Raw genomic sequence first — 26,926 nt, 5'->3', positions numbered from 1 at the left:
AGGTAGCGGGCACCTCTAAGGATGCCGCACTATCCTTGGGCGAGAGCATGTCCGTAGATGTTATTCCAGCACTGGTCTGCAAGTTACCTTACAGAGTGGACTTGCTCACACAGAACAAGGGCTCCCTCATCCACCTACACCTGGAAACTCTTCAACTAACCCTGTGCGTGATAGAGTCCTGATTCCCTTCAGATACCTTTATTCTGAGGATGTGCTTCAACTCCTGCAGGACCCCAGAAAGCCCAGTACAAGTAAATCTTACCTTTCCAAATGGAAAAGATTTTCTATTTGGTATCTTGCTAGAAACCTGGACTTGCTTACTAAAGTGGATCCCCCTTTATATCTTTCTTATTTGTTTGAATTGCTCAATGCTGGCTTAGCTTATTCCTCTGTGAAAGTAGATTTGTCAGCTGTCTCTGCATGTCTGCTTCTTTCACCTCCTTTACCTTCTATATTTGAAGGCAAACAATTTCTTAAATGTGTTCTCCACATTAGACCTCCCAGCAGACCTGCAGCTTACCCGATACCTTCTCTTTGTGAATGAGAAGCTGATTGTAGCTCCTTTTCAGCCAGCCTCCTCTAGCTCCATCAAACACTGTGCGTGTTAAACTGCCTTCCTGGTGGCTATAACCTCCGCCAGGTGGGTTTCTGAGCTACAGGCCCTGATGACTTCTCCACCCTTCTGCTTTTCCACAAACACAGGGTTTCACTTTGCACCAACCCTACTTTCTTGTCAAAAGTAGTTAATGAACTGTCCTTATACAAGACCATTCATTTGCCTGCCTTTTTCTTCCCTCCCCAAAACAGTAGTGAGAGGATGCTACACACACTTGATGTACATAGGCAACTCCGGTTCTACCTTCACGAGACTGAACCTTTTAGGTAATCGGACCAATTATTTGTCTCTCTCCACCCCAGGGCTCTGAGATTGCCTGTATCCAAACAGACCATCTCCAGTTGGATCTCCAAATCCATTTCTTTTTGCTATTCCTACCATGGAAAAACAGTTCCCTTGCAGAGTGAGCCTTGACCGAGCGAGGGAGTGTCTTCCCTAGGGGCCTTCCTCAAAGGGCTGGAAACTAACTCCATTCTAGAAACAGCAACTTGGACTTCAGTTCACACTTAAACCAAACATTACAAACTGGATTTTGTTTCCAGATCCAGGGCAGGATTTGCCAGGGCCATTCTTCCTGGGTTCCTGGAGAATTCTTCCACTACTTCCACATCCCTTTTTGCAAGAGCTTTGGTATTCTCCCTCATATAAGGAATACTGCAAAAGATGAATAGAAGGACATAGATTAGTTGTGTAAGAACTTATAACGATAGATGTCCTTCTCTTCTCTGCTGCAGTACTCTATCCCTCCTTTCTTCCCCATTTCCTTCTATTCTTGGATACACCAATTTTCTCTTCCTTGGACTTGCTGTCCGCCTGGGGCTTCAGTTCTGAGGATGGTGCGAGCGTATGTCACTTTTATGGCCTACGTCCGATAACAGCCTATAACAGATGTACCATGCCACCTCACGGTAGTAAAAGACTTTGGTATACTGTCCGACGTCTGGTCCCCTTGGCAAGCAACTCCCTCATGCAAGAAATATGGAGTAGAGACGAGGAAAACATCTATTGTTATGGTAAGTTCTTACACAACGAATCTTTGTTCATTTTATAAAGATGATGCCTAATTTTTTAGAAAACCTTTTGTAAATGAAGACCACTCCATTTTCACTTGTCTTCCATCCTTTTTTTCTGTTTTCTTAAAACAAAGTGCAATCTGTACTCCAGTTCTTACATTAGTTTAACTTTATCATCCATTGTTTAGACCTTGTGTGTTGTATCTCACACCTCAGCAGTCTGAACAGTAAACTTTATTGCAGTGAAATTAATATTTTGCAATTCTGCTTTCATTTTTAAGCAGTTCACTTTATCTGCCGTTGTCTTACCGTTCTTTATCTTTTCTCATTGCCAGCATCTGGTTTCAAATCCAAGTTTTAACTTATTCTTTTAATTCCCTTCCTCTGCTTTTTATATCTTTGGAACAGTGGAAATGATTTGACTGGCGTAGTCTCTGCCTTGCTACATTTACTAGTGGAAAGCTGAGAATCTTGAATCCCCCTACAGCTTGATAGTGAGTGTTAGCTTAGCTTTTTTTTGTCTTTCTGATGCTGGAGGTTTTTTTTTTTGCGTTTCCTGCTGTGCCTCTATGCATGTCTTCAACCCACCAGGAAAAAGCCCTTATTTTGAAATTTTATGAATGCATTTGGTTTATTTTTTTTTCAGTAGACTATAGCTATCTCCTGGGCATTGTGTACAAATTGGTCCAGATCTTACCCTCCTTAGATGAGAAGCCATGAGAGTCTGGCAGTGGGTGATCTCCAGCAACCACTTCCTTGAAGCAGAGAACATACCAGGGAAATCCATCATTCTAATAGACAAGCTCAGACAGACCATCCTGATGCATCACAACTGGTTTCTCAATCAGTGGTAAATATGATCTTCCACAAATGGTGTCAACCTTGCTGAGATCTATTCACCTCTCCCCTCAACAACAAATGCAGCAGGTTCTTTGTTGTAATTCCCCCTCAGGGACAGTCACTGAGAGATGTTCTAGTTTACGTTTGGCCCTCTGGTCTTCTGTACGCTTATCCTCCCCTACCTCTAATCTCCAGTTTTCTTCAGAAAGTACTTCATTTCAGGAACAAAGTTATCCTCCTTACCCCTTCTGGCCTCAACAAGTGTGGTTCCCCCTTCCTATGGTCTCACTTACTATATTTGCCTTGGACACTGGACCCCAGTCCAGAACTTATTTCACATCTGTTAAGGATGATTCATCTGGAAATTACAGGCCTCAGACTGACTACATGGTTTCTCCAAATCAAACGATGGCTAAACATGCCAGGGTTTCATCTCCTGTTCGCCAAATTTTATTTTCCTCTCAGAAGCCCTCTACTAGAAAGATTTATGAGTAAGTGGAAGAGTTTTTTGTTGCGACCACAGCAGAGAGAGTTGGATACTTTTACTGCTCCAATCCCTGCTGTTTTAGATTTTCTTGTTCAGTTTTTTGAGGAACAGACCAAAAAATTGAGGCAAAAAGTTGGGCATTCTGCACACTTGAGTGGCATGATTGCAGAAAATGACACCTGAGGTTGCCTTCCAAGTACAGCTGTTGTGCAGTAAGAGGCCATGTGCCAGTATAAAAGGACTGCTTACTTCTCTAGCTATGATAGAGATTTTAAGAAACCAGGTGATGTTCGTGTTTCACTGTTGCAGTCATTACTCATGGGTTATCCTGCTGGCAGGCTACCCTCAGTCGGCCAGAATTCCAAAGTCTAGGTCCGGCATCTGTTGCTGTCGCCTCTTCCCTGACGTCAGTGCACCAGGGGTATAAAAGATGCAGCCGGTGCCATTTTCTTAAGTCTTTCTTGCCACGTGGTGCCCGAAGCAAAAGCAGTTCGCAAGTGCTGGTCGGCCAACTCCTGAGATTTTCAAATCCGAACTGCAGAACCGAAGTCTTCATTAAAGCTAAGTACCCCGTTGGGGAAACTTTTTTCTTGCTCCAGACCGATGTCAGAAAAAGTTAACAATTGTATTTCTTGTGGGAAGCAAATACCTCATAAGGATTTTCACTCTTACTGTATTCTTTGCCTAGGCCCTGATCACAGCGTTGCCAGCTGTCGGTTTTGTGCTAGATTTAACCAACGCACTATTAAGCGTTGGTTCGATTTTGCATTTCATTACTTTGGCCGAAGATTTAATTATATTATGCCGTCAGAACAGCAGGCAACCAGAGTTTACAAAAAAACGCAAGGACAAGGAAAAGGATAGGCATCCGAGGTCCAAAACCGACGATGAGGGCTCTGCTAGGCCTGTTGCTGGTTCTCCGGTTCTCATTGAGGCACTTTCGCAGCCCCTGGTGCCCACTACCTCAGAGCCACAGGCCACTTCCGACTCCCACGTGGAGCTGACTGGTCTTCTGGATACTCAAGGTATTGGACACTCGAAAATCATTCCCTCAGATGGGTCCGGAGCCGCTGAGCAGGCATCGGCTTCTGAGGGTGTCGTCAGACCTTCACAACTATATATTAAGCCATCTTAAGCTTCAAAGACTAAAGCAGCTCTAAAGACAAAGAAACAAGTACAGCATTCTCCTACTCAGACTTCCATGCCCAGAAAACAGATGCTCAAAATGGCCGAAGACCTAATTACTTTGATCAGGGGCTCCCATCCCTCTCCTGATAAGAGGCCTAGGCAAGAGACAGAGTGTGATTCTTCTGATCAGGTTTCTATTTCCTCTGATTCCTCTTCTGAACAGGATTATTCCATGCTTCCCTATGAGGATTCTGATGCTGAAGAATCCATTCCTTCAGCCTCTCCTCCTGAGGATTATTCTTTTGGGGAAACCCTGCATACCATGAGGGAGCATTTCCACTGGGAGTGCCAAGATTATTCTGAATCTAAGAAAAAGCTCAGAGACTTTCTTCTACTTCCTCAGCACACAGACCCCTTGCCATTCCACCTGTTCTAGACATTGTAGATGATGTATTTTCAGAGTCCGGCCTGTCCCATGACTCTTTACCCCCTGCACCTGCTAAGCCAGACAGATACTACAGGGTCCCAGATTCTCATAAATTCCTATATAAAAACCCTGCTGCTGACCCAGAAACTATATCTCGGGGTCCCAAAGGGGTTAAAGCTTCCACTGCAAAAAACCCTGTCCCCTCTGATAGGGATTCTAGGGCTCTAGACCGATGGGGGGAAAAAAGTTTACACTTCTGCTACCTTGGCTGTAAGGGCTTTAAATTGTCAGTTTCATATGCTTAAATATCAGCAATATTTAATGTCACTGCTTAAACAGAAATTGTTGACAAATACTGAATGTTCAGAGAACAAGGAATTGCAGGATTTATTGCATGCAGCTGAACAAGTGGGAAAGCATACTTTGCAATGTGGTTCTGATTCACTGGAGGCCTCTTGCAGGGCCACTGTTACAGGTTCTGTTATTAGAAGGCATGCTTGGTTAAAGGAACAGAATCTGCCTGATCATGTTAAAGCAAAATTATTAGATGCACCTTTACAGCATGATACTTTGTTTGGTACTAAAGCAGAAGAGGTGTTGAAAAGGAGGATAAAGGAAAATCCATGCAGACAGTCAAGGATTTCTTTCAGGTACAGCCACCCAGGTTTAGCAGGAACTGGCCTTCTAAAAATTGGTCCTTTCCAGTGTCAGACAGGCCACAAAGAGGCAGATGCAAGCGTCCCAGAGGCTGATCTCAGCTCCAAGGCTCATACAGGCCTAAACAATGTGGTGCTCCTACCTCCAAAAGTGGAGAAGACAAAGCACAACCTTATAGAAAACAGTCCCAATGACTTTCCTCTGCCAGATCCAAGCACTTCTCTTTTGGCAGCCCCCTTAGGGGGAAAACTAGCACTATTTTCATCAAATTGGCAAATGGTTACCCAAGACAAATGGGTCCTGAACATAGTGTCCCAAGGCTACAGGTTCCATTTTCACACTCTACCAAGGTCAAAAGGTATGCCAGACCTGCTTCACAATCAATGGGCAGAGGCACAAAAACAAATTCAGCCAGTACCACAACAAGAGCAGGGGCAAGGATTTTACTCCAGACTTTTCCTAGTACCCAGAAAGGACAAAACCTGGAGACCAATACTGGACCTGTCTATACTAAATAAGATGTTCTTCATTCCACATTGCTGCAGTCCTAACTATTGGGTAGTCCGCTGTCCAGTCGTGAAAGTTTCTGAAGTCAGAGTTTCAGACCGAATCAAAATATTTTGGTTTTTCTTGCCTCAGTATTTAACCGATGTCAGAAAAAGTGAATAACTGTATTTCTTGTGGGAAACAGATACCTCATAGGGATTACCATACTTTGTGTATACCTTGTTTAGGGCCTGAGCACGACGCTGTTGGATGCCGCTCTTGTGCTAGATTTAACAAACGCACTATTAAGAGAAGGTTAGACTGTGCCAGGTTAGTGTTTGGGAAGTTGTAATTATAAAATGCCGGATGAAAGATAAAGCAGCAACAGTCCCAGACGTCGGTTCTTTGGAAGGCTCTGTGGAGCCGGAGGTTTTGCCAGGTGTTTCTTTGGAGTCTCAGGGAGAGACTTTACTGTTACAGGATGTATCCTCTCAGGAAGTAGGCCAGGCTGAGGGGGCTTCTCAGGTGGCTGTTCTTCCCTCCCTTCCTAAGGTGGTTAGAGCCTCCTTCAGTTTCCAAGGCTTCTTTGAGGGCAGGCCAAGTTTAGCTTCTGTGGGGTTTCTCCTAGTGCTTCAGGATCTTGCCTAAGAAACATATGCTTAAAATGGCAGAGGATTTGATTACTATGATTAGGGGTTCTATGCCCCTCCTGATAAGAGGCCTAGGGTGGAACCTGAGTTTGAGAGTTTTGAGCAATGCTCGGAGGCTTGAGTCTCGGTTGAAGACTTGCAGGAGTACCTCCTTATTCTGATTCTGATGTGGATGACTCTACTTCTTCTGCCTCTCCTCCTGAGGAATTTTCATTTTCAGAGACTCTGCATTCCATGAGGGAACATTTTAAATGGGAAGGTCAAGATTTCTCTGATTCCAGGAAAAGGCTTAGGAATTCTTGTTTTACCCCAACATAGGCCTTTAGCTATACCTCCTGTTTTGAATGTGGTGGAAGATGTGTTTGCAGAGGCTTCCTGAATCCTGATTCTTTGCCTCCTGCCCCAGTTAAACCGGATAGGTATTATAGGTGCCTGAAGCTCATAAGTATCTTTTAAGAGTCCTAGGGCAGACCCGGAAACTGTCTCTCAGGGGCCTAAAGGTGTGAAGGCCTCAGTTGTTAAAAATCCTGTCCCTCATGATAAAGAGGCAAGGGCTTTGGATAGATGGGGAAAGAAAGTGTATACTTCTTCCACTTTAGCCATGAGGGCGTTGAATTGTCAGTTTCACATGTTAAAATATCAGAATTATCTACTTTCACAGTTGAAATCTAAGGTGGATGCTCTGGCTGAAGGTATTGAGTGTAAAGAGTTGCAGGATTTAGTTCATGTGTCTGAACAGGTGGGTAAACATTCCTTGCAGTGTGGTTTTGATGCTGTGCAGGCCTCCTCCAGGGTGGCTGCCACTGGTTCTGTTCTTCGTAGGCACGCCTGGCTGAGAGATCAGAATTTAGCTGAGCATGTTAAGACAAGGATTTTGGATGCTCCTTTACAGTCTGATGTGTTGTTTGAAGAAAATGGAGGACAAGGCTAAGTCTATGCAAACTGTTAAAGATTTTTGCAGGTGCAGCCTCCAAGTTTAGTAGAAATTGGCCTACTAAGGGATGGACTTATCCGGCTTATGATTCCCAGTCTAGGGTAGGTCTAGACGTGGTAGGGCAGAGCTCAGGGTTCTTTAGGCCCAGGACAGGAGTTCCCCTGCTCAGACTTCTGGTGAGGGCAGGGGTCAGTCCTTTCGTAAGCAGACCCAATGACCTGCCTTTTCAGCTGCCAGCACGCTCGCCTGCCAGCACCTTTGGGAGGAAGGCTGTCTCTTTTCAAAGAAAATTGGGATTTAATTACCCAAGACAGATGGGTTCTGGATATTATTCACCACGGTTACAGGTTTTATTTCCATACCTTGCCTCCTTTCAAAGGCATGCCAGACATTCCTCCTCTTCAAAGAACAGAGGCTCACAAGCAAATTTCTCTGTTGCTCCAAATAGGGGCCATTCAGTCGGTTCCTGTGCCGGAAAGGGGCCTAGGATTTTATTCTCGCCTGTTCCTAGTACCAAAGAAGGGGAACACGTGGAGACCAATTCTGGATTTATCTATCCTAAACACTTATCTGGACGTTCCCAAGTTCAAAATGTTGACGTTACAACAGCTTTTACCTCTGCTGGGCAAAGATCACTGGATGGTAACTTTAGATCTCAAGGAAGCTTACCTTCATGTGCCAATAAGACTAAGTTGCAGGAAGTATCTGCTGAGCTGGAAATTCTCATTATCAGTTCTCTGCATTGCCCTTTGGCTTATCTACTGCGCCCAGAGTATTCACAAAGGTTCTGGCTCCAGTGATAGCTTACTTCAGGCTAAAAGGAATCCAAATCTATCCTTACTTGGACGACTGCCTGATTCTGGCTCAAGAAAAGGAAAATCTTCTACAGCATCTGGAATATGTCATAGCAGTGCTAAGATGCCTAGGGTATTCTGTGAACGAAATAAAGTCCAGTCTAGTACCCTCTCAAGACATGTGCTTTCTGGGTGTGAGACTGAATACAGCAGCCCAGATGGCCTTTTAACCCCGGACAAACAAAAGAATCTTTCCAGTTACTTCCATCTTCTATCTCTTCAGTCCGGGCTGACTGCAAGGACAGTCCTTCAAGCCTTAGGGTTCATGGCATCTTGTATTCTGGTGCTTCCCAATGCCAAACTGCATATGAGGAAGCTACAATGGTATCTCATAAATCTGTGCACACAGCACTGCCACGATTTGGTCACTCTCATTCAAATAATACCTTTCATTCAAAAGGAATTTTGTGGTGGGCTCAGGAATGTCACCTAAACAAGGGACTCTCTGTGACCCGCCAGAGGCAAGTCAGATTCTAACGACAGATGCCTCAGATATTGCTTGGGGAGCTCATCTAAATGGAAAGTGGATACAAGACAAGTGGCCTGCCAGACTACAGCATCTACATATCAACATGAAAGAGATGTTAGCAGTTCAGTTTGCATTAATTGCTTTCAAGGAGTTACTTCTTCCAGGGCAGGTGTTGATTCTAACAGACAACACAACTGTCATGTGGTACATCAACAAACAAGGGGAACACATTCTTACCCATTGTGCAGACAAGCAATGATTTTATGGGAGAGCTCAGTCTGCAACTAACTCTTCAGGCAAGGTTTCTGCCGGAGCACAGAACTCCTTAGCAGATGTATTAAGCAGACAAATCATGGATCCCCACGAGTGGAAACTGGATCTTCATGTATTTCAAAAATTGACAGTGTCATGGGGAACTCCAGACATAGATCTGTTCGCTTCTCCACTAAACCACCAGCTGCCACAGTTTTGCACGAAGGGATTTCATCACACAGCTTGGAAAGTGGATGCTCTTTCTTTCAGTTGGACAAATCTTCATGTGTATGCCTTTCCACCTCTGCCTCTTCTTCCAAAGGTGCTTCTAAAGGTCAGACAAGACAAGCCAAGGATGATTTTAATAGCTCCAGATTGGCCTCGGCAGCACTGGTACCCATTACTGAGGAGTCTGGTACAGGAGCCTCCATGGCCTTTACCCTTGATTCCACACCTGTTGTCTCAGAGGGACGGTCATCTGCTCAATGTCAAGCTTCACTCTCTACATCTAACAGCCTGGCATATTCTGTTTTGAAAGACAGCAGGTCTCAGCTTCCTCAACAAGTTTTGAATGTGATTATGGAAGCCAGAAGACCTAGTACAAGGAAAGTGTACGCAGAAAAATGGAAGAGATTTTATTTTGGAGTACAGCAAACAATTTGGAGATTACTGAGCCAAATTTGAGTGTGGCTCTTCAATATCTTACTGAGTTACTGGACAAAGGTTTGTCTTTCTCTTCCATTAAGATTCATGCTGCAGCAATTTCAGCTCACTATGATTGTGACCCACCATTGCATCCTTTGTTCAAGCAATTTCTTAGAGGGCAAAGAATATAAGACCCCAATGAGAGCTCCTACTCCTGCTTGGGATCTCAATTTTGTGTTGGAGAAACTTACTCTACAACCTTTTGAGCCTGCGGCTACTGCTGAATTGAAATACTTGTCATGGAAGACTGCTTTTTTGTTGGCCATTACTTCTGCAAGAAGGGTTTCTGAGTTGCAGGCCCTTATGGCAGTGGAGCCTTTTGATTTTTCATAAGGATAGGGTATCTTTACGCATTAATCCTTCCTTTATGCCTAAGGTGGTTTCTAGTGTGGCTTTAAACCAAACTATTCATTTGCCTACCTTTTATGCAGAGCCCCAAAATAAAGGGGAAAAGATTTTGCACACTTTAGATGTACACAGGCTATTGCGTTATTATTTGAGCAGGACTAAGGATTTTAGGCAGTCTCAGCAGTTGTTTGTTTCTTTTGCTTTGAGTTCAAAGGGCAAGCCTGTGTCGAAGCAAACTATTTCTAGGTGGATTGGGTGTTGCATTACATTTTGTTATTCCCATCATGGCAAGGATATTCCAGCTGGGATTACGCCTCATTCCACTAGGGCTACTGCCACTTCTACAGCATTTCTAAGGGGGGTGGCAACTAAGGATATTTTGGAGGCAGCTACTTGGAGTTCAGTGCATACTTTCACTAAGCATTATCACCTTCCTCTCTACTCTAAGTCTAGGGCTGGTTTTGCCACAGCTATTTTGCAAGGCATGTTGTCAGTTCCTGCTTCCTTATGATTTGCCAGCCTCCCTTACCTCTGCTTTGGGATTCTAGTTAGGACTGCAGCAATGTGGAATGAAGAACATAGTACAGTTTTGTACCTACCATAAATGTAGATGTTCGAGGATCCACATTGCTGCAGTCCATACTCCTCCCTCCTTCCCTCTGTGTTTAGGGGTGGTTGTGTAGGTGAGGTTATATTCTGCTACTTGTGTATATATTGTACATATATTTTTTGGTGCAGGTATTTTGGGAGTTTTTGGTTTTTGGCTTTCAGGGTCTTCTGACATCTGGGGCAAGAAAAGACTGAGGATATGATGTCGGTCATGCGACGCACTGGTGCCCTGACCGACGTCAGCCATATACTTTGGTATTCGGGCCGACTGGACAGCGGACTACCCAATAGTTAGGACTGCAGCAATGTGGATCCTCGAACATCTACATTTATGGTAGGTACAAAACTGTACTTTTCTGGAAGTTCCAAAATTCAAGATGTTGACTCTACAGCAGCTACTGCCCATGCTGGGCAAGAAGGCTTGGCTCGTAACTTTGGACCTAAAAGAGGCATACCTGCATGTCCCAATCAGACAATCTTGCAGAAGATACCACAGATTTATAACTGGCTCACTGCCAGTTCTCTGCACTGCCCTTTGGCTTATCTACTGCACCCAGGGTCTTCATAAAATGCCTGGCACCATTAATTGGTTTTGCAGACAGAGGAATTCAGATATATCCTTACTTGGACGACTGCCTAATTCAAGCAGAGAACAAAGACATTCTTCTAAAGCTTCTGGCGTTTGTAAAAAGATTACTAATTGGCCTAGAGTACACAGTAAGCAAAAAGAAATCAAAACTAGTGCCCTCTCGAGATAATATTCCTGGGTGCAAGCTTAAATACAACTGCCCAGATGGCTTATCTCACGCCAGACAAAGAAAAGCAACTGACTTCTTACTTCAAGAAATTGGCAACAAAAACTCACTTATCTGCAAGGAAAATCCTGCAGGCCTTGGGTTTCATGGCATCCTGCATTCCACTAATTCCATATGCCAGACTGCATATGAGGAAACTACAATTGTATCTAAAAAGTGTTTGGACTCAGCATTGCCACAGCCTGGAGACAGTAATTGCACTCATTCCCTGCATGCAACAGGAGTTTCGATGGTGGACAGAAGCCCGTCACCACAACAAGGGTCTGCCATTCAGTTTACCCACAGCCTGACATACACTGAGAACGGATGCATCAGATTATGCCTGGGGAGCCCATATGGCAGGAAAATGTATTCAGGGCACATGGCCTGCAAACCAGATGCATCTTCACATCAATCAAAAAAAGATGCTAGCTGTTCAAAATGCCCTGATGGCTTTCAAGGACCTGCTTCATCCAGGACAGCTACCTTTAAAGGTAGACCATACTGTGGTCATGTGGTACATAATCAAGCAGGGAGGCACACATTCCCCTCTGCAGACAAGCAATTACCTTATGGGACACAGCATTGGCTTTTCAAGTTCACCTGCAAGCACAATTCCTGCCAGGAAAACCAAATACTCTGGCAGACGAACTAAGCAGAAACCTCATGGATCCCCACGAATGGAAACTGGATCCACAAGTCTTCAGCATGATAACAAGGAAATGGGGATGCCCAGACATAGATCTATTTGCCTCCCCTCACAACTGCGAATTGCAGAGATTTTGCACAAGGATTTATCACAAGCAAGCATGGAAAGTGGACGCCCTATCCTTCAGCTGGAAAAACCTAACAGTATATGCCTTTCCTCCACTGCCTCTCCTTCCCAGGGTACTCCTAAAGGTCAGACAAGAGAAGCCAAAAATTATACTGATTGCACCAGACTGGCCACGCCAGCACTCGTACCCAATCCTAAACAGCTTGTCTCAAGGTCCAGCATGGATATTGCCTCAAACTTCTCACTTGCTGACCCAACAAAACAATCAGATCCTGCACAGCCAACTCAGGACCTTAAATCTGGCAGCATGGCGGATAATGTAGCCATTCAGAACATTCCTCTTTCAAAAGCTGTTATAGATGTTATCTTGGAGGCCAGGAGGCCCAGTACTAGAAAATCTTATGCAGAGAAATGGAAGAGATTCTGTGCTTGGAACCAGGAACAAGGCATTGACATCTGTGTACCAAATATCCCTCAGATTTTACAATACCTAACTGAGATGTTGAACCAAAGGCCTTTCTTTCTCGTCAATTAAGATTCATGCCTCTGCCATTTCAGCCCATTACAATACGGAATCAGCTATCTTTTCTCATCCTTTAAGAAGGCAGTACCTCAGAGGGGCCAAAAACATTAGGCCTCCAAGGAGAGCACCAATTCCGGCCTGGGACCTCAATTATGTTTTTGAAAAACTCACACTGTCTCCTTTCGAGTCAGCATCAACAGCAGATATAAAATTCTTATCCTGGAAAACAGCTCCGCTCCTAGCAATAACCTCTGCAAGACGAGTCTCGGAGTTGCAAGCACTCATGGCTGTGGAACCTTTTATCATTTTTCATCCAGGCAAGGTTTCTCTGAGGACAAACCCTACATTTATGCCTAAGGTGGTGTCCAGTCTGGCCCGCAACCAAACCATTCACTTGCCTACCTTTTATCCAAATCCACAGAACAAGGGTGAAAATATTCTACATTCTTTGGACATGCACAGGCAGTTACGCTTCTACTTGGACAGAACTAAAACTTTCAGAAAGTCTGAGCAACTTTTAGTGTCGTATGCTGCAGGATCACAAGGAAAGGCTATCTCAAAACAGACTATTTCTAAATGGATAGGCCACTGCACCCTTTTCTGTTATTTTCAGCATGGCAAAACAGTACCTATGGGCATTAGGCCTCATTCCACTAGAGCAGCAGCCACTTCAGCAGCCTTCCTCAGAGGAGTACCAACCAAAGATATCTTAGAGGCTGCAACTTGGAGTTCAGTGCACACTTTCACAAAGCACTACCACTTACCTCTTTACTCTAAGTCCAGAGCAGGCTTTGCCACTACAGTTCTGCAGGCCTTGTAGCCTCTCCTAATCCTATTTAGCCCAGCCACCCATCCTCAGCTTTGGGATTCTACCCAAGAGTAATGACTGCAACAGTGAAACACGATGAACATAGTACAGTTGTGTACCTACCAGAAATGTAGATGTTCAAGTGTATTCATTGTTGCAGTCCAGGTTACCCACCCTCCTTCCCCCTTTTCTTTGCTGGGACTTAACTGCACTTCTCTATCCTATACAACCTATTTGGTGTATTTGCTTGTAGACGAAGGAAATGTTATTTTTGTGCATGCATTTTTATTGGCATATTTTCAGCCTACCAATTCGGAGGCACCTGACATCTGGGGCAAGAAAAACTGAAGAAAATGGCGTCGGCTGCATATTTTATACCCCTGGCGCACTGACGTCAGGGAAGAGGTGACAGCACCCGATGCCGGACCTAGACTTTGGAATTCTGGCCGACTGAGGGTAGCCTGCCAGCAGGGTAACCCAAGAGTAATGACTGCAAAAGTGAATACACTCGAACATCTACATTTATGGTAGGTACACAACTGTACTTTCTTCTGGAGTTTACATTCCTACGGAAGTTAGAGCACATCATCTGTGATTGATTTAATTTATTAAGACCATTGACATAAGGGCATGTGAGTTCTACCTATGTCTGTTTCAGCCAGCAGGTCACTGTCATTTAACGTCGCCTCACAGTAAGACGCTGTCCGGTTCGATTCTCAGCTAGAGCGTTTTCTGCGTGGAGACATGCATGAATGGTCGTACCTTAGTTGAATGTTGTGCGTCAGGGCTGGTAACTTGGCACGTAAAAACTCAACTACCAATCATTAGCGGACCGGAGTTCCACTGTGGCGACCCCTAACCGGGAAAAGCCGAAAGAGACGCACCAAAAACATGTGATAAGCTTGAGTCATCACTCCCTCTGTAGTTGTCATTTGGTCAGGCTTTGTTGCATAGCACATTAGCTAATACATGACTCCTGTTTTAGGCTCTTTCTGCAAAGTTTTTAATGGGACACTTCTTGGGATTTTGTCAAGTGTTCAGCATCTGTGAGCATTCAGCATAACATTTTGTCTTTGAGAGGGCAATGTATTATTGCAGCCTTTTTATCTATCTCCTCTGTTTTAGAGGCCTCAAGTGCTGTAGCCTGGTAATAGCATCATCTGCAAAATGGTTATTTTTAACTTTTATAATTGTATAACTTTGCTAATGATCTTTCTTGCAGGTGTTTTCTTTTATCAAATGGGGTCTAAGAGCTGGGGAATCCAGTGGGTATGGGCACAGCTTACGTTTGATACAGAAATAACGAAGAGGCTAGGGGAGGAAAGATGGTGTGAATGCCTTGATCTTGGGCCCTTTAAATTTTCAGAAGAAAGCTATGAGAATGGATAAAATGATGCATATTCCACTCACTGCAGTTGGACATCTCGAAGATTAGTTTTGAGTACTTGTGTATCTGTTTGCAGCTGCAAAGAATTCAGTTAAGCTGTGAAATCCTAAGATAGTAACAATATCGACAGAATGTTTTTATTAGCCCGGTTATTTCAGGGATCTGGTAAGTTAAAAGACCTACACCTGGAACTGGCTTGTGCCAGTATTGGGCAGTAAGCAAGTAAGTGTGTTTTTGTGCAGCTGAATGTAAACCTTACAGATTAGGTGCATTGTTGTTAGCCCACGGTTAATTGTTTATTAACTGGCAATTCTTTGTTGCAGGAACTCCAGTTACACCAGCCACTCCAGCGCAAGTGGTACAGGGAATACCAGATGCTTGGGTCTCGCACATTAATAACAGTGACACGCTTGCTGCCGTAGCACAGCTTTTGCAAAGTCCCCAGGGCCAGCAGGTAAGTATTTAATCAAAATATTTTATTGTTTTAATTTTTAAAAATTGTAGTTTATCTTGCTCTTCTAACTAAATATGTATCAAGTATTAGTGTAATTTATTGTCTAAACTAAAATAAATGTGGGTTATTATCTCAGATTTGCTTACCCTGACCACTCTGGAATTTCTTTATAACAGCTGATTCCATACAAATAAAGCTAAATGCATAAATTTCTTTTAACCAGTGTTAGCATTACTTTATTTCTTTGCATGAATGGTAAACCTACAGCAGTGTTGTAGTGTATTGTGGTGTGATGTCCTAGCATAAACCTGAAGGCTTTGTCAGCTTTGTAACACTGGGCATAGAAAGAAAATTTCCTATCTGCCTTGGTTCTGTTGTGAACATCTAGACTGTAGGCCCATTTGTCAATACTTAACTTTTATTAGGCAGCATATCTCTTAATGTATCAAGATTCAGCTTTGTGAAACTTTCCTTTAAGTCTCCTGTCTGGTCCTGACACACACGCACACACACACACACACACACACACACACACACACACACACACACACACACACACACACACACACACACACACACACACACAAACACACACACACTTTATCTGGACTGAATTAAGAATGTGAGAAAATCAGACCAGCTGTTTGTGTCTTCAGCTAAAGATAACTGAGAAAAAATCAGAAAGCAGACACTGTCTAAATGGCTTGGACAGTGTATTTATTTCTATTATTCAGTTTCTGGAAATCCAGTCCCTGACCAGGTTAGAACCCATTATACTCAGGAATACGGCAGCCATCAGTACATTTCTAATGGGGATAAATGCTCAGGTAATTCTGAATGGAGCTACTTGGTTGTTGTTGCAAACATCCAAGTGAGGTTTGGCATGTAATCCAAGGACAGTGTTTGCTTCTGTCATTCTGCAAGGTCTGCTTTCCTACAGTAGCATCCATTTGCTAACAACCCATGTTTTCATGCTCTGGGAATCACCCATGTGTAAGGACTACAACAGTGGATAGTAAGATCAACATGGTACAGTTTTTCTAAAAATTACCATAAATGTTGAAGTCCAAATACATTCATTTTTGCAGTTCATGTTTCCTTCCACCATCTCCTCCTTTTCCCTTGATACACTGAGGTTTAGGATGTATCCTTCTTAACCCTTTATTCACTGTCTTCCCATTTGGATCCTGTCAGGCCTCCTCCCTTCTTGAACCTACAGCACATATCAAGAGTGAGGTTAGGAAACTCTATGGTGAACTCATGAAGCAGAGTGGGTTATGCCTCAAAGGCGACCTGTGCTGTGGCACTGGGACCCCGTCCCTGGGCTTGCCAGAGGAAGCAAAATCTGTAGATGAGCTCCCTTATTATACCACTAATGTTCTTGAATTCTAGTGGAAGGCAGTTGGACAAAGCTATTGAAAATTAGACCTTTTGAAGTCAGACTTGACTATAGACCACTTGTAGGCAGGATTTCCTATGAATCAGGACTGCAACAGGGAATGTGTGCTAACCTCTGCATTTATATTAAGTTCATGAAGTAACTGTGTACTTGTCTAGTGACCATGGGTTGGGTTTTCACTTTGGCTGCTTTAAAACCCTTGGCTATTGACCGATGTCCATATGATGGCTGATACAGTTTCATAATTTTAAACTGTCTGTGGCCTAATTGGACCATCAGAAGCTTAGACATGTCACCAAACATATAAAAGTTTAATTCCCCCTAGAGAATAAATTATTACCCCCATGTCCAGGTGTGAATTTGCAGTCTCCCATCCAGTCACCATGTTTGGATTTGAAGGTAGGAAGGGAGTTAATGTGCTGTGTTAAGTTACCTAAACCTCTACTTCTCTTAGTTCACTTTGTCTGTGGCCTTTCAAGTTGGTCTAAATGTTTTGTGAGGTAAGTAGAGGATGGGAGGCATAATACTCAATGACGGGACTAGTAATGGATTAAAGTAGAATGAGAACATCTTTGGATCTTGAAGGAATGCTGCTAAGAATAAGTTGGGTTAGGTAGAAGGATTCCCTAATCGCAGTTGTGGTAGGGTGGTTAAGAGAGAGCTAATTTTTTGTGAAAATACCCAGTTTTCCCGAAGCTGAAATACTTTTGGTGTTTATCAGTTATGTATAATCTGTCTATAGATGTACATAAAATGTGTGTGCGTTTTTTATATATATATATATATATATATATATATATATATATATGTATGGGTCCGTATTAAATTGCAGAATGTTACAAAGTTTGAATGTCATATGGTCGACACCATATGATCAAACTTTGAAAAGTTCGAAGGTGAAAGGCAATGGCTCTGTATGCACAAAATGGGAAAATTTCCCTTTTCTGCACTGAAGTGCTGTCTCTGAGTTGGTATATGTAAGTAGGGGGGAGTGTGGGGGGTGCAACGGGGCTTGCCCCCTTGCTCAGAGTATTAAGGTAAGTTTTTGGCTTTTTTATTATATATTTGAGGTTTCAAGTTTCGCTCATATGTTGTCAAACATATGAAGTTCAAAATTTTGAAGCTTCGAATATGTAATATAGACACTATGAAATATATATATATATATATATATATATATATATATATATATATATATATATATACACACACACACACACACACATATATGTATATGTATATATCTATATATATATATATATATATATATATATATGTGTGTATATGTATTTGTTTTTGTTTAAACAATTTTAACATTTACAAACTCTAGTAAGACAACTAGGTTTTAGTGTACATCAGTAAGTGCAATGTAACATTTGATTGTTTAAAAACAGAATGCATTCAGGAGTACATGTTTTTAATGTAGTGTATACATGTTTTTTGATAAAGTACATCGACGCAGTAGTCCAAGTGGCTTGTTCATTCACACGTTTCATAACTGAGTGAACTAGTCAGTGTCCTTTTCAGCCACAACCTGAGCCACATGGTGTAAACAGTAACTGATGGGACATATGTAATGTGGAGCGTAATAGTTTGAAAACAGATATGTAGAGGATTATGTACGAGTCTCTGATCATAACAAATGTATGTGCTTTTGAGGCATCAGATATCAAGAAATTCACTTTGAGAGTGAAGCTTAAATAGTTTGTTGCGATCCGAGAGACCCGGTCATAATTCTTTGTAACACATGGAGCTTCAGCTGCTCCATGGTGGTAATATGTACCAGGGGGTGGGGTATAAAGGAGTTATAAGTGTTTTATAGCTTCAAAAGCCATGACTTAGACTACGGCTAGAAACTGTATCTTTTGACAGACTAACAGCTTTAAATGCTGTTAAACACTTCAGTCTGCTTTTTGGCATGGTAGTGAGAAGTATTTTACAACTTTCAAAGCTTTCTTTTATCTTTTAGCTGCTGAATTTTTGGTGTCCACAGTCAATGTACGGTTTAGCAAGAGACTAGAGCATAACATGTGGAAGCAGTGCATAAGAAATTTTTTTCTTCCAGTTCCAGAGCATAATCCGTGCAGTACATGTACTACATAATGTAGTACATTTCTTATGCGTTTTTGTGCGGGAGTGATTGTATTTAGTTTGAATGCGTGTAACTATATTTTATAGACTCCTTATGAATTTTATGTCAGATGTATAATATTAAAAAATTGGTATTTGTATTAGAGTATAGTTGAAGCATACCTGTAATGGATTGTTGTCAAGGAGTGGACCATTTAAGTAAAACTTGAAATTCTACTTTAGTTTATATGTAAAAGGGTGCCAGTCAATTTATAGGTATATAGCCGTACTTTTTTTAAATGCATATTTATGTAGGTCAGTTTGTCTTGAAACTTGTTTTTAAATGCAGACATGCCACTCTCTAATGCATATAATATGCTAATATTGCTTTACATTTTATTTCAGAAGAATTTATTGCATTAATTGAAGCATATTTGCCAAGTTTTGTTTTTCTTTTAGCTTCAGCAGTTGATCCAGTCAATACAGGTGCAACAACAAAAATCACAGCCATCGCTACTCCAAGCATTAGATGCAGGTCTTGTGGTTCAATTACAAGCTCTCACCGCACAACTCACTGCAGCTGCTGCAGCAGCAAATACGTTCAACCCACTTGAGCAAGGTGTAAAGGTGCGTTTGTTGTGGATGCTTAAATTGTGTCTGTTTTATCTCACAGGTGCTTTCCTCCACTGCGGTTTGAAATGTTAGGAGTTTAACACTATCCCTGCATGACAAATATTACCTTTCTACTGTTGCTGGTACTCTGCCTCCAACACGAACACTGTTATGTGGCAGTTTTTTTTCTTTGTTTTAATTGAAAGCTTTGTGAGAATGTTGGTTTTATCCATTTGAGATGTTCTGAAAAGTGTACACAGCAAAATGTTTTTTTTTTTCTTTCCGAAAGTACTTAGCTTGCATGTTTCCAATTACTGAAATTGCCCTATAAATTTCCCTGTGAGATTGTATTGCGTTTATCCAGAGTAACTTAACATTAAACTTAACTTTGCCCTCATTTCCGTCTTCCTTTTTCCTTGAAGGCAAAGAATTCCATGCTTAGCTCACTCTTACTGAGCTCCTCCTATTTGCCAGTCGTGCCCCATCCGTCCTGATTCTAAGTTTGTCCATCTAATTTGTGTTTTTTGCCTCATTTATCCATATCTTACCACCACTTCCATTTTTCCACTGGAATGAACAGATCAATTCCTTTAAACATTTCAGGTGTATCTTCTCAGTTTGGTCTTACCTTTTCTACTCTAACATGCTAGTCTCCTTTGTCTAAGCCTCTGAAACTGCATTTACTACTTCAAGCATGACCTAGTTAATATTTCCTGCCTTATATTGATGTCTTGTTAGCCTTAGCACTGACATAGTTACATTGAGGTGTTTTCCAAACGACTGAAGTAATTTTATTCATGAGATACTTTAAACATGTGCTCCACAAAGGGAAAAAATCAAATCTTGCAACACACTGCACAGATCTCCATTTGTTTTATGATTAACCACCATCATATTTTTTATTTTAAATCCCAACTTTCTTTAATTCCTTCTGTAGTGTTCTTACACTGCTTATTTCACCACCAAATTATCTGCAAAAAAGACGTTTTTTTCTTGTATCCATAGTATTTTTTGAAATGTATGGATTTAAAAAAAAGTGCTGTAACACCAATTTTGTTAATAGTGCAATGCTTGAATAATGCTGCTCAGATTTCTACCCCTTATTGGATACTTCCTCTTTTCTTGATTTTACTGCTTGACTTCCTCTCCAGCCTTTTTTTTAATCCACTGTATTATTTTTCCTATATGCTGTTTCCCTTCATGCCTGCCAACCATCATTCTTTCGATTTTGTGCACAGTTGCTGTCCTGTGCTAGAGTGTCTGCATCATGGCGGCAAGAGCCGACCAGAGGGGTAATCATCCAGGCAACCATCTGATATGGTTTGTGCCCTTGTTGACATCCCAGCAATGAGAATGTTTATAGAAAAGGCCTAACCTACCCCCTTGTAGCTGATGTGAGCATTTGCATCACTGAGGGATGTTTTGTACCTTCTTCATGCAAGTGGGAGGGCTGCTGTCATTGTTTTGGTGTTGAAAAGCCCTTGTCCTCAGTCCTGACCATGCAGGTTTCTGCTTGCCTTACAAGGATCAACTGACTAGAAGCCACTATTTACTTCAGGATGGGTAAGCTGTTGTCTAAGCTGTTGTCAAATACTCACTCCAACCTTAACCTGCCTGGCTGTTCCATCACCCGAGCTGCTACTGGAACTTGGGATAATCTCTTTCAGTCTCTCACTGCAAGAAATCTGGACAAAGCCAGAAATAATGGGAGGGGTAAAGGCCCAAAAATAGGGACAGATTTGAAATATTGCTCCTATAAACTTAGTAAGTTGTTAGAATAACAGGTTTTGAATTCTGTATTTTATGAAGGATATGAAGTCTGAAACTCAAATGTCTGTCATTATTTAGTGACTTCAATCTTCAGTGATTTGCCAGAAAATGGCGCATTTTATGAGGAACAGGCCATAAATATGAGGCAAAAATCTAGACATTCTGCAAGATTCTGGACAGTTGGGAGATATGCTTGGGATGCAGTTAGGGATGTGTGTTCATGGTCCATAATGCTGGGCTAATCCACTCTTGTTTTTCTGCCCACCCTATAGCACATATACTTTTTGACATGCTGTTTTTGTGATTCCAAGTGTAAGTCCTTTCTCAACTTTAGAGTAAATGCATCCACTGAATTATTTATTGCTTTTAGTCATAAAAACATATCAAGTGTATAGTATCTCCACACACACAATCTTAGTCGAATCTGTAACTCTCAACCGTTTTTTAGCTCAAAATTCCAGCCTCCTGTCTCAGCCACTCTAGTGGGGTAGAGGGATAATGCCATAACTACGGCTCAGTTGATTTGGGTCCAGTAAGCTGTTCGGAGGACAGGAATGGCAAGGAGGGATATACATTTGTAGCTGAGACTCCCTTAGGGAAGGTGTGGTTGAAAGAGGGAAGTTGCCCTCGAATTGAAGTGGCAAGTATGGGAGGGGGAGCAAGAAAGTGGGTAGAGCATTTAGAGCATTTAAAGTATCCTGGTGGAAGCAGAGATAGAGTCCCCAGGACACCCTTAGGATCCTTGACTGGCCCCAGAGATATTGAAACAAGTTGCTGATAGACCTTGAGTGGACATGGGACACTTTGGAGCTGGACGGATAAAATGATGTCTCAAGGGGGACCAGAAAAAAATCAAGCGCCCTCTCTAGGCTTTTTCATTATTTTGCAGTTTATGAGATCCAAACTCAGAAGTCTGTTTCCTGAATCTCTGCCCTCTTAGTTTATGTATGTTGTGTGTGTCCACTTTTGCCAGTTGCCTAACATTAAATTAAAAAAAAAAAATGCTGTTTCTGTGAGCAGTAGTTTTTCCAGTCCAGAAGCCATTCTGGTGTTAATCTGTCTGGTTCATTCTTGCCTTCCATTATACATAGTACATTCCATCATTTACATCTCCGCTCCAACACTTAAAATAATGCAGTCTGTCTATTTATAGAATATTGAAAAAAACAATCGGCAAACGTTGAAAGTGTTTAAGAACACCAAATCACCATCTGATACCTCGGCCTGTCTGCTTCAAGGATACATAAAACAATGCACATACAGTTTTTATATTGCAGGTGAACCCTTGTTAATTGCTTAAATACTTCCATTATAAATATTTAAAGTGCACAATGACATATTACTGAAAGTTATTCACAGAACACTTAAATACATTTGTATAAACATAATTATAGAATATTCCTGCAGCACTATTTACATTAATGCTGCTTCTCACTACATCAGAAGCAGTGGGAATAAACTGTTTTCTGTAATTCACTTTGAAACCATTGACTTACTTGTTTATTGCTTTATTGGTAGTACCATGTTAGTCATTTGTTTACTTGAATTTTCTAGTGCATAAAAAATTCAGAAGTTTTCTAATCTGTCCTGTGTGAAGAAAGAGATTTGTATTTCATCAGGACAAAGATTGGTCAGGAGTAATGACTTGAGCACTGAAATTTATTTAGTGTTTGAGCAAAACACTTGACCATATTTCAGTTTTGAGTGTCTTTGGTTTCTTTCCATGGCTTTGGTTATTATGAACACTGCAGGAGACTAGAGAGTAAATGCTTTAAAAGACATTCCGGTACTAAAAAGACATCACAACCAAGAAGAGGAATAAAATTTGAGAATAATGTCAAAGGGAAAGAAAAAATAAGTGAGAAGCTAATTTTTCATGTACAACAGTTAAATTAGAAAATGTTACAATCTTTTCCCCTCTAGTGCAGAAGAGTTTGACTGTGCTCCCTTTTGGCTGTAATGTCTGTACACTTTTGAAGGCTTCTACCAAAGGAAAATGTGTTCTTTGTTAAATTATAGAAAACTGTTAATTATACAAGTTTCAATGGAAAAGAAAGCTTAAGACGTCATCAGTGATGAAGGTTTGTGAATACTTGGCTCCACCAAAGAAAACGTTGATTTTCAGTATTTCCTGCTGGAGAAAACTGGAGGGGAGGAGACTTGTGTGGTTTAACACAAGACTTCAGCAACTGTTGTGATCTTTGTGTGGATAACTGTTAGTCATCACTGTAGGGAATTCTGCTGCAGTCTGATGTCTGACATCTGGCCTGATTTTTAGAGGTGGGCACCCTTCCTCCATGGTTAAGCCGTTGTCACCTTGCCACAAACCTCCTCATGTACCTGGTTTATTAGTGACATTTGCCCATGCCATCTTCAGTTCTCAATTATTGCATTGCAAGTGCTAGGAGAAAGAGCACTTGTCGGTCCCGGTGTAAAAACAGAGTAGTGTAGTTTGGCATGGCTTTAGGCCCAAGATCCTTTGGGCTGACATGACTAAGGAGAAGCTCTCATCCATTTTAGGAAATAGGGTCACAGTAAGTTTTGGAGACTTGAACATTCCATTTATAAGGGGAAAAAAGAGAAATTCAGGGAGACCCCAGAATCCTATAATTTATCAAGGTACCCCAAGGTCCAAGGAGTTTAGCTCTATGGAGGCAGTCAAGGAGCTCTTGAACCTGGTATCTGCTACAACTGGGGATTCTGGAGATTCTGCTTTGGAATCTGCTGTGCCACTGTCCCCCAGCATCTGCTGTCAGACTACAGCCAGCTCTGTTCATATGTCCTTACTTGAATGGAATTTAATAAGCAAAAGAAGGGTAACATGTACTTTGTTATTGTAGATTAAATCTGATTTTGTAGGAAGCTGAAACCCCTTGACTCTGTCTTGGGTTCAGAAATCTTTGGATGTTGTCCAGTTTGCTGAGACTCAGACTATTAAAGGCACAGGCCCCTGGCAAATCAGAAGTAGTACTGTATGACAGGTCATGAGCTCTCATACCCACTCTGTCTCCCCCTCAAGATTAGCTAGGCTGTTAGAAGACTTTTCTTTCAATGCCTGCAACTTGAACGCAGTCTGGAATTCAATTAAGGGAAAAATAGAAGTCATTTGGAAAACTCTGTTTCCCCTACATATGAGATTAAGAATATGACTGTCTCTGTGATGGACCTGCCCCTTACACTGTGACAGACAGCGAGGTTACCCAGCTCTCTGATTCCCCATCAGAGGACCTGTCATTTGGGGATAATCCCCTTCCTCATGATGGAATATTTCCAGTAGCAAACGTATGTGAATTCTCTTCCCCACAAAAGTACTGTGATCTCATAGGGCCAGGTTTTCCTAAGCCAGAAGCTGTCCTTCCAGTGTATGAAGCCCTCGTGGATGTCTTTAATTCCTCCTCCCTGGAGCCAGACTTCCAGCCCTTTTTCTAAGAGGCCTGACTTGTTTTATAGGGTACAGGATCTTCAGAATTCCTTTATAAGTACTCTATTGAAGGTCAGGATAGGGGTGTCGTGAATCTGTAGAGAGCAATACTGGCTCCTGGGTTTAACAGCTTTCCCAGCAACAGCGAAAGTAGGATGTTAAGTTGTCAATCTCGCCTTCATTCTTGCTGGATGGGTTCGGAGCCGATCCTCGGCTCCGACTCGGCCACTTACTAAAGCTTGAGAGCTTATTTTACCGGCTCGAGGCAACCCTATATCCCATGATGCTAGGCGATAACTCCCCAGATCTCGTTTGCCACTTTCGCTTGCAAGGTGGTTATTTTTACCGGCTCCTGGTAAGTCTTTAAATATATAGTGTTCAGTCACCCTTTTTGGTTAATTTTTCACCCAGTTGTTTTTCAGTAGTTAGTGACTACCTTTAATTCTATTCCTGTTTATACCTTCCCTTTTTATCCCTTATATCCCCCCCCCCACTCCACTCTTAGGTTAGGCCTTAAGCCTGCCCCTTTCCTAATTTTTCTTAGGGATCCTGTGGAGTGTTTGGGTGTGTCAGTATCCTAATTAATATTTTTATTGTTTTTTATTGTTTTTTTGAGTGTTGTGTGTGTGTTTTCTCTTTCCTTTTGTGATCCCTCGACACTGTTATGTCGAAGGAACTAAAGGAAACTAACATCTCAGGCTTTAAGAAGTGTGACTCGTGCTGTCAGAAAATGTCTCTGACAGACGGTCACACTTCTTGTGTTTACTGCCTGGGACCCCTGCACCTGCAGGACTCTTGTTTTGTGTGTCATGTATTCAGTCCAAAAGTCCTGCAGGAGCGCAGGAACTAACTTATACTGAGGGGCTTGTTAAAGCCCGAGGGCACCCCGACTAAGTCTGCGTCGGGGAGGCCTTCGAAACCAGCAAAACCGTCGGCTCCGAGTACTAAGCCTTTGGCTGCTGGCTCTTTGTCTGTGCCTAGATCGGCTCCGGCTGGAGCCGATCCCTCTGAGTCACAGGTTCCGGTCTCGGCACCACTCGGTGCCGATACCTCTGAGTCCATGCATTCACTTTCGGCTCCGGCTGGAGCCGACGTGTCCTCGGCTCCTTTGGCTCCATCCATATCTAAGAAGAGGTCAAGATCCCCTTCATTGGAGTCCATCCATTCAGCTCCGAGATCTCCCCTGCTCTCGGAGCGGAGCCATCGGAGCCGATCTTCTCGGTCGTCCAGGCTTTCAGATCACGACCTTGAGAGAGTGGTAAGTAGGCTGTTAAAGTCTCAGGCGTTGGCCCAGATGATCTGTAGCCCGTCTCATCAGACGGTAGCTATTACGACTCCATCTATTTTTCCTCCTTCGACTCTCCCTCAGAGTTCGGAGCCGGAGCTCCTCGGAGCCGTGACTGTTGTGGCGGATACCTCCCCCTTCGGCTCCTTCGTCTTCCGCTCCGATCTCCTCCTTGATGCCTTCATTGGACGGATCCGGGCGCCTGGTCTCTCTAGTCGGCTCCGAGGGGGCGAGTGGCATCGGACCATTGTCCGACCCCGTTCTCCCTCTCGGAGTGTTGGCGCTGGTGAGCTCGGCCCCATCGGCCTCGGAACCTTCCCTGTCGGTGGGCCTGGGGTTCCTACCTCTTTGGATCGGGGGCCCTCTGGCCTTTCTGATAGGGGAGCCTTCGAGGTGATGAGGAGTGTACTAGCCCCAGGGCATAGTCAACGGTCAGCTCCATCAGCTCCTCCCACTACAGTGCCTGCTGATTTCTCTTCCCACTCTCTTGCTCCCGGACCCAGAGATCCAATGCCTCAGGTTTCCCCACTGGGAATATCTTCCTCTTCGAGGCTTCTCCTGACTTGTCAGCGGAGCCTCCGCGTAAGAGGACATCTAAGAGGAAGCATGTGGACTCCCCTGAGTCCATTACATCTGACACCGACTTGGATGACTCGGAGGGATCCCCAAACTCCCCCTCTGAGGATGTCTCTTTCTCAGACATCCTAGAAATCCTAAAGCAGAGGGGGAACTGGTCTTCCCTTAATCCTTCCGAGGATGAGTCTGTGTACCTGGAGGCATTTGGTTCTCGACCCTCCACCTCCTGGGTGTCTCTGCCTTTTGACCCCCTTATGGAAGTAGTGGCTCGGAAGGCGTGGTCGGCCCCGGATTCGGTGGAACCCACCCCTCGGAGGCCATCTAAATTCATCACAGCACCAGTTGACAAACAATTCCTAACAAAAGGTGTACCGGCAGATGCCATGGTGGTGGCTGCAGCCACCAAGAAGGAACTAGCTGATCCTTCAGTACCTATCCATCCTCCTAATAAGGATTCTAGGACCATGGATAGGTACGTTAAGCAGATGTTTATTTCAGCGACCTTTGCCATGCGGTCGCTGAATTACTTGTGTCACTTCACCCGCCTTCAGAGAGATATTCTCAAAGAGTTGGGAGA

General features: G+C 42.8%; 1 protein-coding gene across 1 annotated transcript in view; it reads left to right on the top strand.

Moving 5' to 3' along the window:
• SCAF8 (SR-related CTD associated factor 8) overlaps positions 1-26,926 on the top strand; it is a 1,875,331-nt gene that overhangs the window by 838,993 nt on the left and 1,009,412 nt on the right. Inside the window, exons 7-8 of the mRNA XM_044063383.1 lie at positions 15,086-15,216; positions 19,145-19,312. Of these exons, the coding sequence (XP_043919318.1) occupies positions 15,086-15,216; positions 19,145-19,312 (299 nt within the window). The remainder of the gene's footprint in view (positions 1-15,085; positions 15,217-19,144; positions 19,313-26,926) is intronic.

This window comes from Protopterus annectens, chromosome 1.part0 (genome assembly GCF_019279795.1).
Source record: "Protopterus annectens isolate FY-2018-M chromosome 1.part0, PAN1.0, whole genome shotgun sequence".
Classification (NCBI taxonomy): Eukaryota; Metazoa; Chordata; order Ceratodontiformes; family Protopteridae; genus Protopterus; species Protopterus annectens.
This window is presented reverse-complemented; position numbering and strand designations above follow the sequence as displayed.